At 46.5% G+C, this 12,770-nt stretch overlaps 1 protein-coding gene across 1 annotated transcript in view; it reads right to left on the bottom strand.

Moving 5' to 3' along the window:
* Positions 1 to 12,770, bottom strand: part of LOC144799051 (mitochondrial inner membrane m-AAA protease component AFG3L1-like) — a 275,930-nt gene that overhangs the window by 115,320 nt on the left and 147,840 nt on the right. The window contains exon 10 of the mRNA XM_078670217.1: positions 9,675 to 9,828. Within this exon, the coding sequence (XP_078526343.1) occupies positions 9,675 to 9,828 (154 nt within the window). The remainder of the gene's footprint in view (positions 1 to 9,674; positions 9,829 to 12,770) is intronic.

Below are 12,770 nucleotides of genomic sequence, written 5' to 3'. Positions count from 1 at the left end.
GGGATCCGTATTTTTGGGGGATTAGGAAGTAAAGAGAGTATGCTCCTTTTCCTAGCATAGATGTGACCTCCTGTTGTAACAGCATGCGGTGCTCCTTGGACATTGGTCGGTGTCTGGGTGGTATGTTGGGTGGAGTAGAAGTGAGTTCCAGACAGTAATCATACTGGATAATTTGTCACACCCACCTGTCTGTGGTAATGTTGTTCCAGACTGGTAGGAATTGTGTTAGTCTGCCTCCGACCGGTGTTAAGTGGTCTGGAGGGAGCGTGAACAAGTCCCTGTTTATTGGCGGCTGAGGCTCTGGTGTTGTTGCCGCCCTCTGACCTTGTTATTATTTCCTCTATAACCTCCTCTGTTGGAGCCTTTATTAAAAGTGTGTGTTACTTTTGAATGTAGAGGACGCGTCAACGACCGGATCGAGATGGAAAGTAAGTTCTAATGGAGGGGTACCGAACGAGAACAATACCGTTGTGGTAAAAGGCCTTTTGGCCTTGGAAGTTGAATAGTTTCGGTTCCGAAGTTGGAGTTGAGGAGTAGCATCCGAACCCAATGGCGGAAAAAAAAAATCTGAGGATGGAGAAGATGCCCATGCGCACTGTAGTCCAGGGGAGGAGTCACCTATCTCGTGATACTTCGAAGACTCTTCCAGGACAACAAGGTGCAATCATCCGGACCCAACACTAGGCGGCGATCTATGCACAAGATATGAATTCAGCAGCCAACATACCTCGAACAGAGGAGATTTAAAAACGGAAGCACCGTGAGAGTTCAGCGGGCATAGCCTAAATACTGTCAGGTGCGTGCTAAAAGAAAGATAAGAAAACCAAATACAGGCTGGCATAAATCCCAACTGCACACGTATGTCCCGTGAGACAGTAAATGCATTTCCAATTGTATAATTAAACATGACAGAGTTGTGGCCTGGAATATAGAGCATACGCCTATACGGGGTACAGAAGCCACATCTGGATCAGGTACAGGGAATGTCTCGAAAGGCAATAACGAGACCTCCCATAGTAGTTGGCGAGAAGATCCATTATGCAGTTCTACATGAATATGTGGAAATGTGATTATACAAACATAGATCAAGCAACAAAGTACTCACTAATTATCATATAGGCTGAAGGATGCATAAATAGAAACACCAGAGATTGTCGAGCAACTACAGATGTCGCAGAAACCAAACAGTGGGATAAACAGAGAGAGTCCGTGCAGGTAATTAGTCCCCAAGGAGCCAGTGGTGCATTTCAGCATCTTTGTTTACTCCTTTTTTGGTTGTCTGATATTTAATTATCAGTTTACTTTCCCTTCTGCGGAGCGGTCGCTCCCTATTACCTCCTCTAGGTAGTTTGGCAATGGTCTCGATCCCTGCAAAAAAATCTTTTTCATTGTGTGGATGGATATTGTGGAAGTGTTCAATTAAGGGATGTCCAGTGGTAAATTTATTAATGTGTCTGCAGTGCTCCTGGATTCTAGTGCGAAATGGTCTCACTGTACCACCAATGTATGGTAGGTTGCAAGGACAGAGGATGAAATAGACAGTGCATTTGCTAATACAGTCCATCCAGGTTGGAATTTTTGTTGTCGGTCCAGTTGGTAGGGAGATGTTTTGTGATTTGCTGGGCCCTAGTTTGCAAATGTTGCGTTGTGACACATGAAAGCCCTGTCGTCTGTCCAGGACTGTTGATTTTGAGGTTCTCTCGCCAACTAATTTAGACTTGCACAGTAAGCGATGCAGGTTCCGTGCTCTTCTGAAGCCAATAACTGGATGGGTTTTGATGCTGTGAGATATGCTGGGGTTCTGTATTAGTCAGTGCCAATGGTGTTGCAGAGTTATTCTGATGTATTGTTGACCATTGTGAAAGTCTGTCATAAAACGCACAGCATCAAGATTGGGATACAAGCTTTGGCTTCTGGCTTCAGAATTTTGACTAACTTTCTTTTTCTTGATTTCCTTCATGGCTTTCTGTAGACTGTTATGGTAGTAGCCATGAGATATGAGATTCCAGTCACTAAATCATCTCCATACTTTTTTGTTGGAAATATGTCTTCTCAATACAATTACGTTTTAGACGTATAATTGATAAGTCAGCCACCTAGGTACAGAAAGATGTAAATGGCATTTCTGTGGTAATGCAACGCCAAACTCTCCCTGAACTTCCTTGGAGTAGGAGGGACCTGGAAGGCACAGCTCTGAATTGGTAGTACTATTGACTTACCACAAAGCGCAGGTAGTGGTGGTGAGTTTGATGTATAGGGATGTGCAAGTAGGTTTCTTAAGTTAAAGGCCAGCAGGACATCCTCTTGCCAGATCAGAAGGATAATGTCCTGCAGGGTGGTCATAAAGAAGTACTCCAACAGGATTTAATGATTTAAGGGCTAGAGGTTTAAGATTAGCCATAGGGTACCATCCTTTTCGAGGGTTGTTGGACTTGGCCCTACTGGCAGGTTCACCCCTAAACTTTTTGCTTTTAATTGGGACCTGGTGCTGGTTGTTTTTGGCTTCTGCGCACTTTACCACTGTGTCCCAGGGTAAAATGCGTGCGTGTGGTGATATTGGCCTGCCCTCCCATAGGAATGCATGGGGAATGTATGTGTCCATGTTAGTTCCTGATGTGTGGGGAGTGCAGGGTCGAGTTTGGTATGTGCGGACTCGTGTGATTAAATGCTGCGCGATGAGGTGTGCGGCGTTAATGTGTCTGGTGTGAAAGTGCCACTTCTAGAAGTTGGCATGTCTGTGTAATAAAAGTACAGTGACCGTCAGGCTTGTGATTGGCTGGAGCTGGCTGGTGAGCCTGGCTCCAAGAGTCAGGATGGGTCTGCCCCGGTGGTGAATAGAGAGATTAACAGCCAGATGGATGGGTGCGTGCGCAAATACTTAACCTACATTGCCTCCGGGATAAGCCTTACTGCTCGTGTCACGTTACCTAGAGGGTGAACAGGGGTTATCTTTGGCGTGTAACTCCCTTGCCCTGAATAGAGTGGTGGTTTCTGCCTGGCTTTGGCGCAAGCCTTAGCCAACTGGAAATCCCATTTCTAACATTGGTGGCAGCGGAAGGGATCCGGATTTGTGTTTGCACAGTACCACAGCAGCAGCTGGCTGCACCACAAAACTCTGCATTTTAGATAATCACATTTTGGGTATTTTTGTTTTTTTTTAAGTTCCATTATTTCTTCTCCTAAAAGGTGTCCTTTGTTAATTGTGTACTCCTGTTTTAGCTCAGACACCTAGGTTCCTTGTGTTAAACTTTTCTCAAGAACGTCCGCCAAAATGGAGCCTGCTTTTAATTCCTGTGGTCTGTTTAGATACAGTATGATGAAGTTGGTAAGGTTCTGTGAAGAGAGAGACATAGAGGTGGGTGAGTCAGAAACCCAGTCCAAACTGAGGGACAACCTAATCCTATGGCAAAAGGATCAATGGGATCTTGACGCAGTGAGGAGGAAGACAATGACACTGCCTGGACGCCAGTAGATAGTGAAGACCCCACAGATAGGGAGTCCCTTGCTGGGTCCAGTGTCAGGAGCAGCGCCCCACCCCTTTTCCTGTCCCCAGAGGAGTGGGTAGATAGGAGGGAAGAAAGGGAGCACCAGCTGGCTTTGGAACGAGGTGCAATGTCTGGTGGGGATGGAAGGCTAGGCTGTACCCCTCTCCTGTACCACAAGAGCACTCATTTGTCAGAGGTATCTCCCTCCCACTGGGGGAGGAAAAACCCAGTCTTCCCTCGACAGGTGTTATGTGGTCAGTGGGGAATGAGGAAAGTCACTGTTTGAAGGCAGAGGTGCCTGATTGAAGCCACCGCGCCACTTACCTTATCAGTTGCTTCGCATCCACCACTGCCAAATAAATGTCTTGGAGGGTTGTGTGTCCTGAAGGACTGCTGTCGGTGATGATGGCCCTGTCTCCAGGTAGATCATGGTGTTTTGGCACAAATGCTGTTTTTTATGGAAAGTAAACCTGGGTGTTGATGTCTGAAAGGCACCCATTGCTTTTGCGGTGTCCTTACATCTCTTACATCTCATTGACCTGTGGGCCAAAAAGATGTTCCCTATCGAAGGGCACATTAAGTAAGTATTACACTGGAAAGAAGCGAGAAGTCCAGAGCCAAGCATGAAGCCGTAAAAGGATGAGCAAGTTACTTACCTTCGGTAATGATATATCTGTAAGAGACACAGATTAGTTATAGATTCCTCACCTTAGAATTACCTCCATGCATCACACTGGATCCAGAGAAGTTTTTCCTCAGCAGTACCCCTGCGCGTAGATAGGTGGCGTTGGTCGACTTGCGTTCGTCGTTGTTGTCATGGTTGCAGGAATGACGTCGCTGTATCTACTTAGACGCTGCCCTCACACGCTGACCTCAGTTCTTTACACGACATTCCATGCCAGAAGCACAGAGCCATGCAAGACACTGACCACTGGTGCACAAAAAACTAGGGCCCTGAAAGGAAGTCCCTTCCCCTAGAAGTCAGCTCACAGAACGGGAAAGATGGGTGGGGCGGTGAGGAATCCTTAACTAATCTATGTCTCTTACAGATATATTGTTACCAAAGGTAAGTAACTTGTTCATCTGAAAGAGACTGTTATGGATTCCTCGCCTTAGAATAGATACCCGAGCAATACCAACCCTGGAGGTGGGTCTGCGAATCAAGTTCACACCAGAGTGTCCTGGAGAAATGAACGGCCAAAGAAGCCGTCTCTCTGGACTTGGCTGTCCAGGCAACAGTGTTTGGTAAACGTGTGCAGTGAAGCCCAAGTAGCTGCCTGGCAGAGGTCAAGAAGGGGGGACTCCAAATCCCAAAGCAGTAGATGCTGCCGTCGCCCTGGTGGAATGGGCAAGCAACCCCACTGGAGGTTCCTTTTTCGCTAAGACATAGCAGATTTTGATGCAAAGAATGACCCATCGAGAGATGGTCCATTTTTGCACAGCCCGACCTTTCTTGGCGCCTACATAACCAACAAAGAGCTGGTCATCCACCTGGAATTGTTTTGTGCGATCCAGATAGAACGAAAACACAAGTTTTGGATCCAGACTGTGAAGCCTCTCTTCCTCTTTAGAAGGATGCTGAGGCGAAAAGAAGGTGGGCAAAGTGATAGTCTGTCCTATGTGGAAAGAGGTAACCACTTTGGGAAGGAAAGAAGGCCTAGTGCGAAGGACAACTTTGTCTGGATGAACAGCCAGGAAAGGAGAAAGGGCTTGAAGCTCACTCACCCTGTGAGCAGAGGTGATGGCAAACAGAAAGGCAGTTTTAAGGGTCAGAAGTCTGACAGGACAGTTATGTAGCGTCTCGAAAGGAGCGCACATAAGATAAGTGAGAACCAGGTTCAAGTCCCACTGGGGCATTATGAAAGGGGTTGGAGGAAACAAGTGAGTAATGCCCTTGAGGAAGTGATTTACAACAGGGAACTTGAAATGAGAAGGCTGTTCAGGCAGCCGAAGGAAGGCCGAAATGGCCGAAAGATCGCCTTTGAGAGTTCCCAGAGCAGAGCACCATGCCACAAACTTGTTCCATGTACAGGTGCACACCGTTTTGGTGGAGTGACGCCTGGTTGCCAAGATAACATTACAGACTTCAGGAGGAAGGTCGAAAGCTGTCAAATGTCGCCGCTCAATCTCAACGCAAGGAGGTGGAGGCTGGACAGGTTCGGGTGGAGGACCATTCCCTGCTGCTGCGACAGAAGATCCTCCCGAAGAGGCAGTCTGATCGGAGGATCGATGGCCATGTGTGATAGCTCGGGATACCGGACTCTTTGTGCCCAATCCGGTGCCACAAGAATGACTTGGGCCTGGTCGCACTTGATCTTCTTCAGCACTCTGGGCAGAGGTGGTATAGGCAGAAAGGTGTACAGAAGACCCCAACTTCATTTGCGATGAAAGGCGTTGCCTAGCGAGTGCCGCCTTAGAAATTCAAATGCGCAGAACTGCTAACATTTTGCGTTCTCTTCAGAGGCAAATAGATCTAATCAAGGCTCACCACACTGTTGAAAGAGACCTTGCACAACCTGCAAGTGAAGACGCCATTCGTCATCCATCATGCACCTGCGGCTGAGTTTGTCCGCCCTGGCGTTCAGAGAACCTGCCAAGTGTTGAACCACCAGAGATATGCCCTGATGTTCCAGCCAGGTCCAAAGGCGGAGAGCCTCCTGACACAGGGTCCACGACCTACCCCACCTTCTTTGTTGCAGTACCACATGGCAGTGGTGTTGTCCGTGAACACCTGCACTACTCTTCTCCTGACAGAGGGAAGGAATGCCTTTAGTGCAAGACAAATTGCCCGAAGCTCCCGAAGGTTGATATGGAGCCTAGACTCCGCCGGAAACCAGTCGCCTTTGATCTCTGCCTCTCCCATGTGGCCGCTCCACCCCAGCAGTTATGTATCGGTCACCACTGTGAACTTTGTTTGCGGCAAGGAGAGGGATCTGCCACTGACCCAATCCCGGTTTGTTAGCCACCACTGCAATTGACGTGCAGTGCCCTCCGAGATCTGGATGCAATCGGAAAGATTCCCCTGATGCTGCGCCCAATGGAACTTCAAGTCCCACTGCAGAGCCGGCATACACCACCTGGCATAGTCCACCAGCTGGATGCAGGAGGCCAAGTAGCCTCAGGGTCATTCTGACAGAAACCTGGGATAGAGGCTGAAAGATCGGAATCATAGCCCAAGTATCCCAAGCTCGCTGCTCAGGAGGATAAGCCCGAAACTGTGGTGTGTATAGAAGCTCTCCGATGAAAAGGAGCTTCTGAGAGGGAATCAGGTGTGACTTTGTCACATTGATGGTGAAACCCAGCAAATGCAGGAGTTCAGCTGTAGTCTGGAGGTGGGAGACAGCCTGGGGCGAGCCAGCCTTCAACAGCCAGTCGTCGAGATAGGGGGAAGACTGAAACCCCTGATCTTCGCAGGTGAGCTGCGACCACCGCCATCACTTTCGTGAACACCAGAGGTGCGCTGGCTGGTAAGGCCGAAGGGGTGCGCTGGTACGGCCGAAGGGGAGCCCGGTAAACAAAGTGCTTGTGGCCTAGCATGAACCGTAGCAACGCCGATGGGCCGTCCTGCAAGTCCAACACCACCATCCAGTCTCCAGGGTCGAGAGCAGACAGGACCTGAGTCAGTGTCAACATTTTGAACTCTCCTTCCGGAGGAAGCAAATGATGTTCCGGAGATCCAAGATAGGACACAGCCCCTTGTCCTTCTTTGGCACCAGAAATTAGTGGGAATAACAACCACAACCTACTTCTGGGTCAGAAATGCGCTTGATGGCTCCCTTGGCCAAGAGAGCCGTGACTTACTGTTGGAAAGGGCCAAGTGATCCTCTGACATGCAATGGGTCTGAGGTGGCATGGATGATAGGGTAGTCTCGAAGGGGAGGTAGTACCCCTTTGGACCACCTGTCCAACGTGATGTTGAGCCAGTGGGGGAGGAGATGGCGGATCCTGCCACCCACTGGCAAAAGATGGCCCTGAAAGGTTGGACTAGGAGGGCTTGGAGGCTGCTGCAGAGAGGGCGCTGGTGGACAGACCCGTCCGCTGGCCCCCAGAGCCAAGAAGGTGGGTCCCATGTCCCCAGCCGCACAGAGGCTGGACAGCATGTGCAGGCCTGTGGCTCTGGGCGGGACGTTGTCACGAAAGGCAGACCGCGTTGGGTGGGAGGTGGATGCGAAGCCCAAGGACCTGGCCGTAGCCATGGAGTCCTTAAAGCGCTTAAGCATGGTGTCTGCCTTGTCACAAACAAGCGACGGCCATCAAAGGGTATGTCGTAAAGCCAGTGTTGTACATCACCCGAAAAGCCAGTAGACCTCACCCAGGTGTAGAGTCAAAGGGCTACTGACGTGGAAATCATCCTGCCTAGTGAGTCGGCGATGTCCAGCCCACATCGGATGGCGAACGTCGCTGCGTCTCTCCCTTCAGCAACTGCACAGGACAGCACAGCCCGAACCTCCTCCAGGCACTGTGGCAGCACCTGCGCAACTGTGTCCCACACCGAGTGGGAGTAACAGCTTAATAGACATGCGGTGTTCACAGACCGCAGTCCCAAGCTGAAGGAAGAAAACATCTACTTCCTAAGGTGGTCAAGCTTTTTGGATTCCCTAGGAGGTGGTGCATTAGGGAATGTGCCCTTGGAAGTCGAGGCTTGGCCTACCAAGCTCTTTGGGGTGGGGGTTGAGAGAGAAAAATAGGGTCGGCCAGGCGGTGGGGACGGCAATCATCCTATCCACAGGAGCCCCTGTGTTGGGCTTGGACCAAGTACCCAAAAGGATGTCCGCGAGGGCCTTATTGAACGGCAGCAGAGGCTCCCGCTAAAGCACCTCGGCCAGGAGGTTAGTACTGACCGCCACCGTAGGAGGCTCAAGGTTTAAAAAATCTCTGCAGTCACAGTCTGCCTGACTGATAATCATTCTCTACACCAAATGGAAGAAGTGGGGAAGATCAACCTGCTCGGTTCTAGCAGCCAAATACTGGAATAAGCTCACCCCTCCCCCTCAGATGCATCGCGGATAAAAAAGTTATTTGTTTTAAAGGCAATTGAAAACCCATATGTTAAAAGGGTAATTGTTATCCTCCTGATGGCTGTCTTCTTTAGTGCTGGGACACTCGCCGTAGTCAAACACTCTAGAAATCCCTTGATTCATTCATATGCTAATGTTTTGTATTAAAAATGTTTTATTAAAGGTAAATTCACATAATCACTGCTATTAAACATTCCAATATGTGAATTTATGAAATATAGATGTCATTATAATTACTGGTGACGTTTTGAAAGAGCCAATAGGTCTGTTTTATATATGTTGATGTGCTGACCCCGTGATAAAGTCATGTGGCCCGCCCCTTTTGTACTTTGACAAAGCCAGTAGATCTGTCTGACTCAAAATGGTACCCTTCATATTGCCACATGACATAATCAGCTGTGTGCGTCTGGGCGCCCGCAGGAGATTTGGGTGCTGGGCCTGGCCACAGGTCCTACACTCAACACCACGCCGTGCATGGCAATAGACATCTTACTTTGGGGTTTTTTAAAAGATAGGAATTAAAGAAAATATATATAAAGTTCAAAGTCATGTCATAATTAGGAATATTCATATCTTACTTTACTTTCAAAATCAAAATCTTAGAAATTCACTGAAGTAAAAGGTTAAAGGGACTTCCTAGTTTGGCGAAAATGTCAGTTAAAGCATACCATTTTAAAAAACAAACACAACCACTGAAATTTACCAGTTATCGTTATATCAAATAACTATAACTTGTGCCTTAAAGTAACTATAACTCGAGGCATCGCCATGCCCTGCTACTTACCTCACATATTACATCACGCATTACATGTTCTATGACATCATTGATAACATCACTGCAAGATCTGAAACAACATCATTGGTAAAACTGTGCATGGTGGGAGTTTTAGTTACTTGACCTATCTAGAACTTGTGAATTTTGGTGGTTTTGTTAATTTAAAATGGTATGTTTTAACTGACCTTCCCTCCCCCCCCCCCAACTATAACGTCCCTTTAATTTTTGCTTTTTTCAGGGAAATGAATACATATATATTTATGTATGTGTGTAGAGAGAGAAAGAGAGGGAGCTAGAATGTGTCTACATGCGTCATTCTGTGAACATTTAGAACACAAACCAGACTAGTACAAACAATGTAGTTCATGAGTCACTAAAACAGTTAACTTCTCTTACCGTCCATTTCTACTAGCAATTGATTTAGGGTGTTCTCTTGCTCACTTTGACCCCCAAAATTTCCACGACCACGTTTTCTGCCGACAGCATCAATCTCATCAATGAACAGGATGCATGGAGCATTCTTGCGGGCCATTGCAAACATATCACGGACCTGCACATAATGATGCAATCATAAATCCACTTAAATTAATAAACGTTCCTATCTGACATAACTAGAGTTCTCCAGCTTTTTTTCTTACAGTAACATGCTTGATTTACTCCCTCTGACATGGTGGGAGTAAACATGAAATCAACAGTGTTTGAATACATACTTTTAAAAACAGCATTGCATTTAGCCTGCCTACTTCTGTGTTTGGCATACCAGGAAAGGGTTTCCCTCTACTCCCAAAAATGTCCACTATTGCTCAGATATACATACCACATGGGTGTGAGGAATAACAGAGCCTCAATGAAGAGGAGGAGTCTAATATAAATCCTTGTAAGAGGTCAATGCCGGAGAGAGACAGTCATGGGTAAGCTACCTTTTTCTACTCCAGCAAGGGATCATTCATCGATTCAAATGCTGAAGACTGGGAAGCAGTACAAAAAGAATACTCCAAAGGGGGAATTTGACTCGCCTTATTTGACAAGGTTACTGAACAATCAGGAATGTTCTGTAAGTCCAGCATCATCTCAGGCTGCTAACTATAGTGCCTGGAAATTACCATTGGAAGCAGCTGCTCATAACTATACAAATGGTTTTTCATACATTCATTGAGAACATATGGCATGATTTTTATGTTGCTGCTTACCATAGGTTTCAATTTAATACAGAAGTAAAAGCTCCATCATTACCACCATTACTATGTTGGAATGTGCTTCAACCTTTCTTAAAAATTGGTCTCACAAATTTCTTTTTTAAGGCAGGTGTGACAATTGCTGGGATTCAGTATGCTTCACTGTGTTTGAATAGAATGTGCCACTTTTTTGTAGTGTCCATCAGAGAAATGGTAAGTTTAATTTTATTTGATGAAGTGGGGATTAGTTTTCAGGAATACTTTGTCTTTATGAAACCTCAGATGAGGTTCAGTGGAAAAGAAGGCTTGGTTCCACACTACTTAACTATAAATCATGCCTTTTCCATGCATGGCTTACCGTTTTATATTATCTCACTTAATACCATGCAAATTAGTAGTATTCACAAGAACAGTTTTGACATCGCAAATCAAATCTTTGTGAGACCACAGTGCATGGTACATTGGCAGATTATAGTTAATGTAGTGTGGCTACAGAGGTGAATACACTGTGTATGGAGGTGCACCAGTTATAATAATATAAAGGTGTGGTGTAAATGACTAAAGGTACAAGTTTATACATTTTCATTTGTGTGGTTAATATTTGGTTTGCAGGTAAAGAACCAACAGGAAGTTAAAAGTAGTGCCTAAATGACCAATTTAAGGTATAACTATAATTTAAGAATTAGGCTTGTATAGAAAGAATAAATAAAGTTTTCTTAACTATAACAAAGGTTTAATCTTTGTTTTTTCATTGATTTCAATGGTTGGATTTAAATTGTAGAGTTTACTGTCTTTGAGTGGAGTATCATTAAGTGGAGTGTGGTACAGCAGAGTGGAGAAGAGTATTGCACAGTGTAGTATTTCGATGCCACGTCCCAAAGACTCGACCCTATGAAGAAAAATAAAATGATAATAAACCTGTTTTGCATTGCTATATAGTGTTGTGGCATGTTTTATCTTGTACATTGGCGTGGATTAGAAAGGCATAGTGTAAAGTCCAGTAAACTGTTAAACATTGGGGTGGTGTCTTGTACAGTACAGTGGTGTGTTGAAAAGTGTTGTGGAGTTTTGTACATCAGGGAGTAGGGGCACAGAGCGGAGTAGAGGGTAGTATACTGGAAAATAAGGGCACAGAGTGGAGTACAGTGTTGTATAGTGTAACAGAGTTTAGTAGCGTCTTGTAGAGTGGAGTTGCATAGAGTGGAGTACAGTGTGGTACAGTGGGGGGTAAAGCATCATGCAGTGAAATATAACGTAGTAGAGTCCAGTGGAGTGGCCTAGCATCGAATGGAACAGCGTGTTCTGGGCTACAGTGGTGTGGAGTTGAGTGGAGTGGCGTAGAATACAGTGGAGCAGTGTGTGTTATAGTGGAGTGGACTGGTGTGTTGTAGCGACTTGGAAAATGTCTCAGAGAGGAGTACAGTAGAGTGTCACAAAGTGGATTAAAGTGTTGTGGAGTAGATTGTGGTACACTATTGGTGGAGTGGAGTGGGAAAGACGGTTTTAAAGTTGGGGTGGCATATTGTAGTGTATGGTGGAATGGCATAGAGAGCAGTAGTGGAGTGGTGTCTGACAGAAGAGAGTATATTAACTGGGGTGGAGCTGCGTAGAGTAAGGTAGAGTGTCATAAAGTGCTATAGAATAAATTAAAGTGCTGTGCAGCGGCATTGAGAACAGTACATATTTGTACAGAATAGTAAAGTGTACAGTGGCAGGCGTAGACTTATGGAGTACAGTATTATTGAGGGAAGCATACTGGATTGGTGTGGAGTTGAGTGGAGTGGCATACAATGCAACATAGTACAGATGAGTTACGTAGATTGGAGTGGCGTAAAGTGGAGGGGCGTAGAGAGGATTAGCACAGAGTGGAGTGGCATCGAGTGGAGTGGCATCGAGTGGAGTGGCATCGAGTGGAGTGGCATCGAGTGGAGTGGCATCGAGTGGAGTGGCATCGAGTGGAGTGGCATCGAGTGGAGTGGCATCGAGTGGAGTGGCATCGAGTGGAGTGGCATCGAGTGGAGTGGCATCGAGTGGAGTGGCATCGAGTGGAGTGGCATCGAGTGGAGTGGCATCGAGTGGAGTGGCATCGAGTGGAGTGGCGTGGAGTGGCACAGAGTGGAGTGGCACAGAGTGGAGTGGCACAGAGTGGAGTGGCACAGAGTGGCTGTTAGACCTGTCTGACTTTTTGCGTAGTCCCTCCAATTTATTATTTATTTTGTCCCTTTTTTGCCCCGCATGCCTTTATTTATTTTTGTGTCCACTAGATTTTTATGGTGTTGGCCTGGAGGGATAGGTGCTCTTTTGCCCTCAGAAACAG

This window comes from Lissotriton helveticus, chromosome 12, assembly GCF_964261635.1.
Source record: "Lissotriton helveticus chromosome 12, aLisHel1.1, whole genome shotgun sequence".
NCBI classification, from domain to species: Eukaryota; Metazoa; Chordata; class Amphibia; order Caudata; family Salamandridae; genus Lissotriton; species Lissotriton helveticus.
The sequence above is the reverse complement of the archived record's forward strand: the minus strand, read 5'-3'. Positions and strand labels throughout refer to the sequence as shown.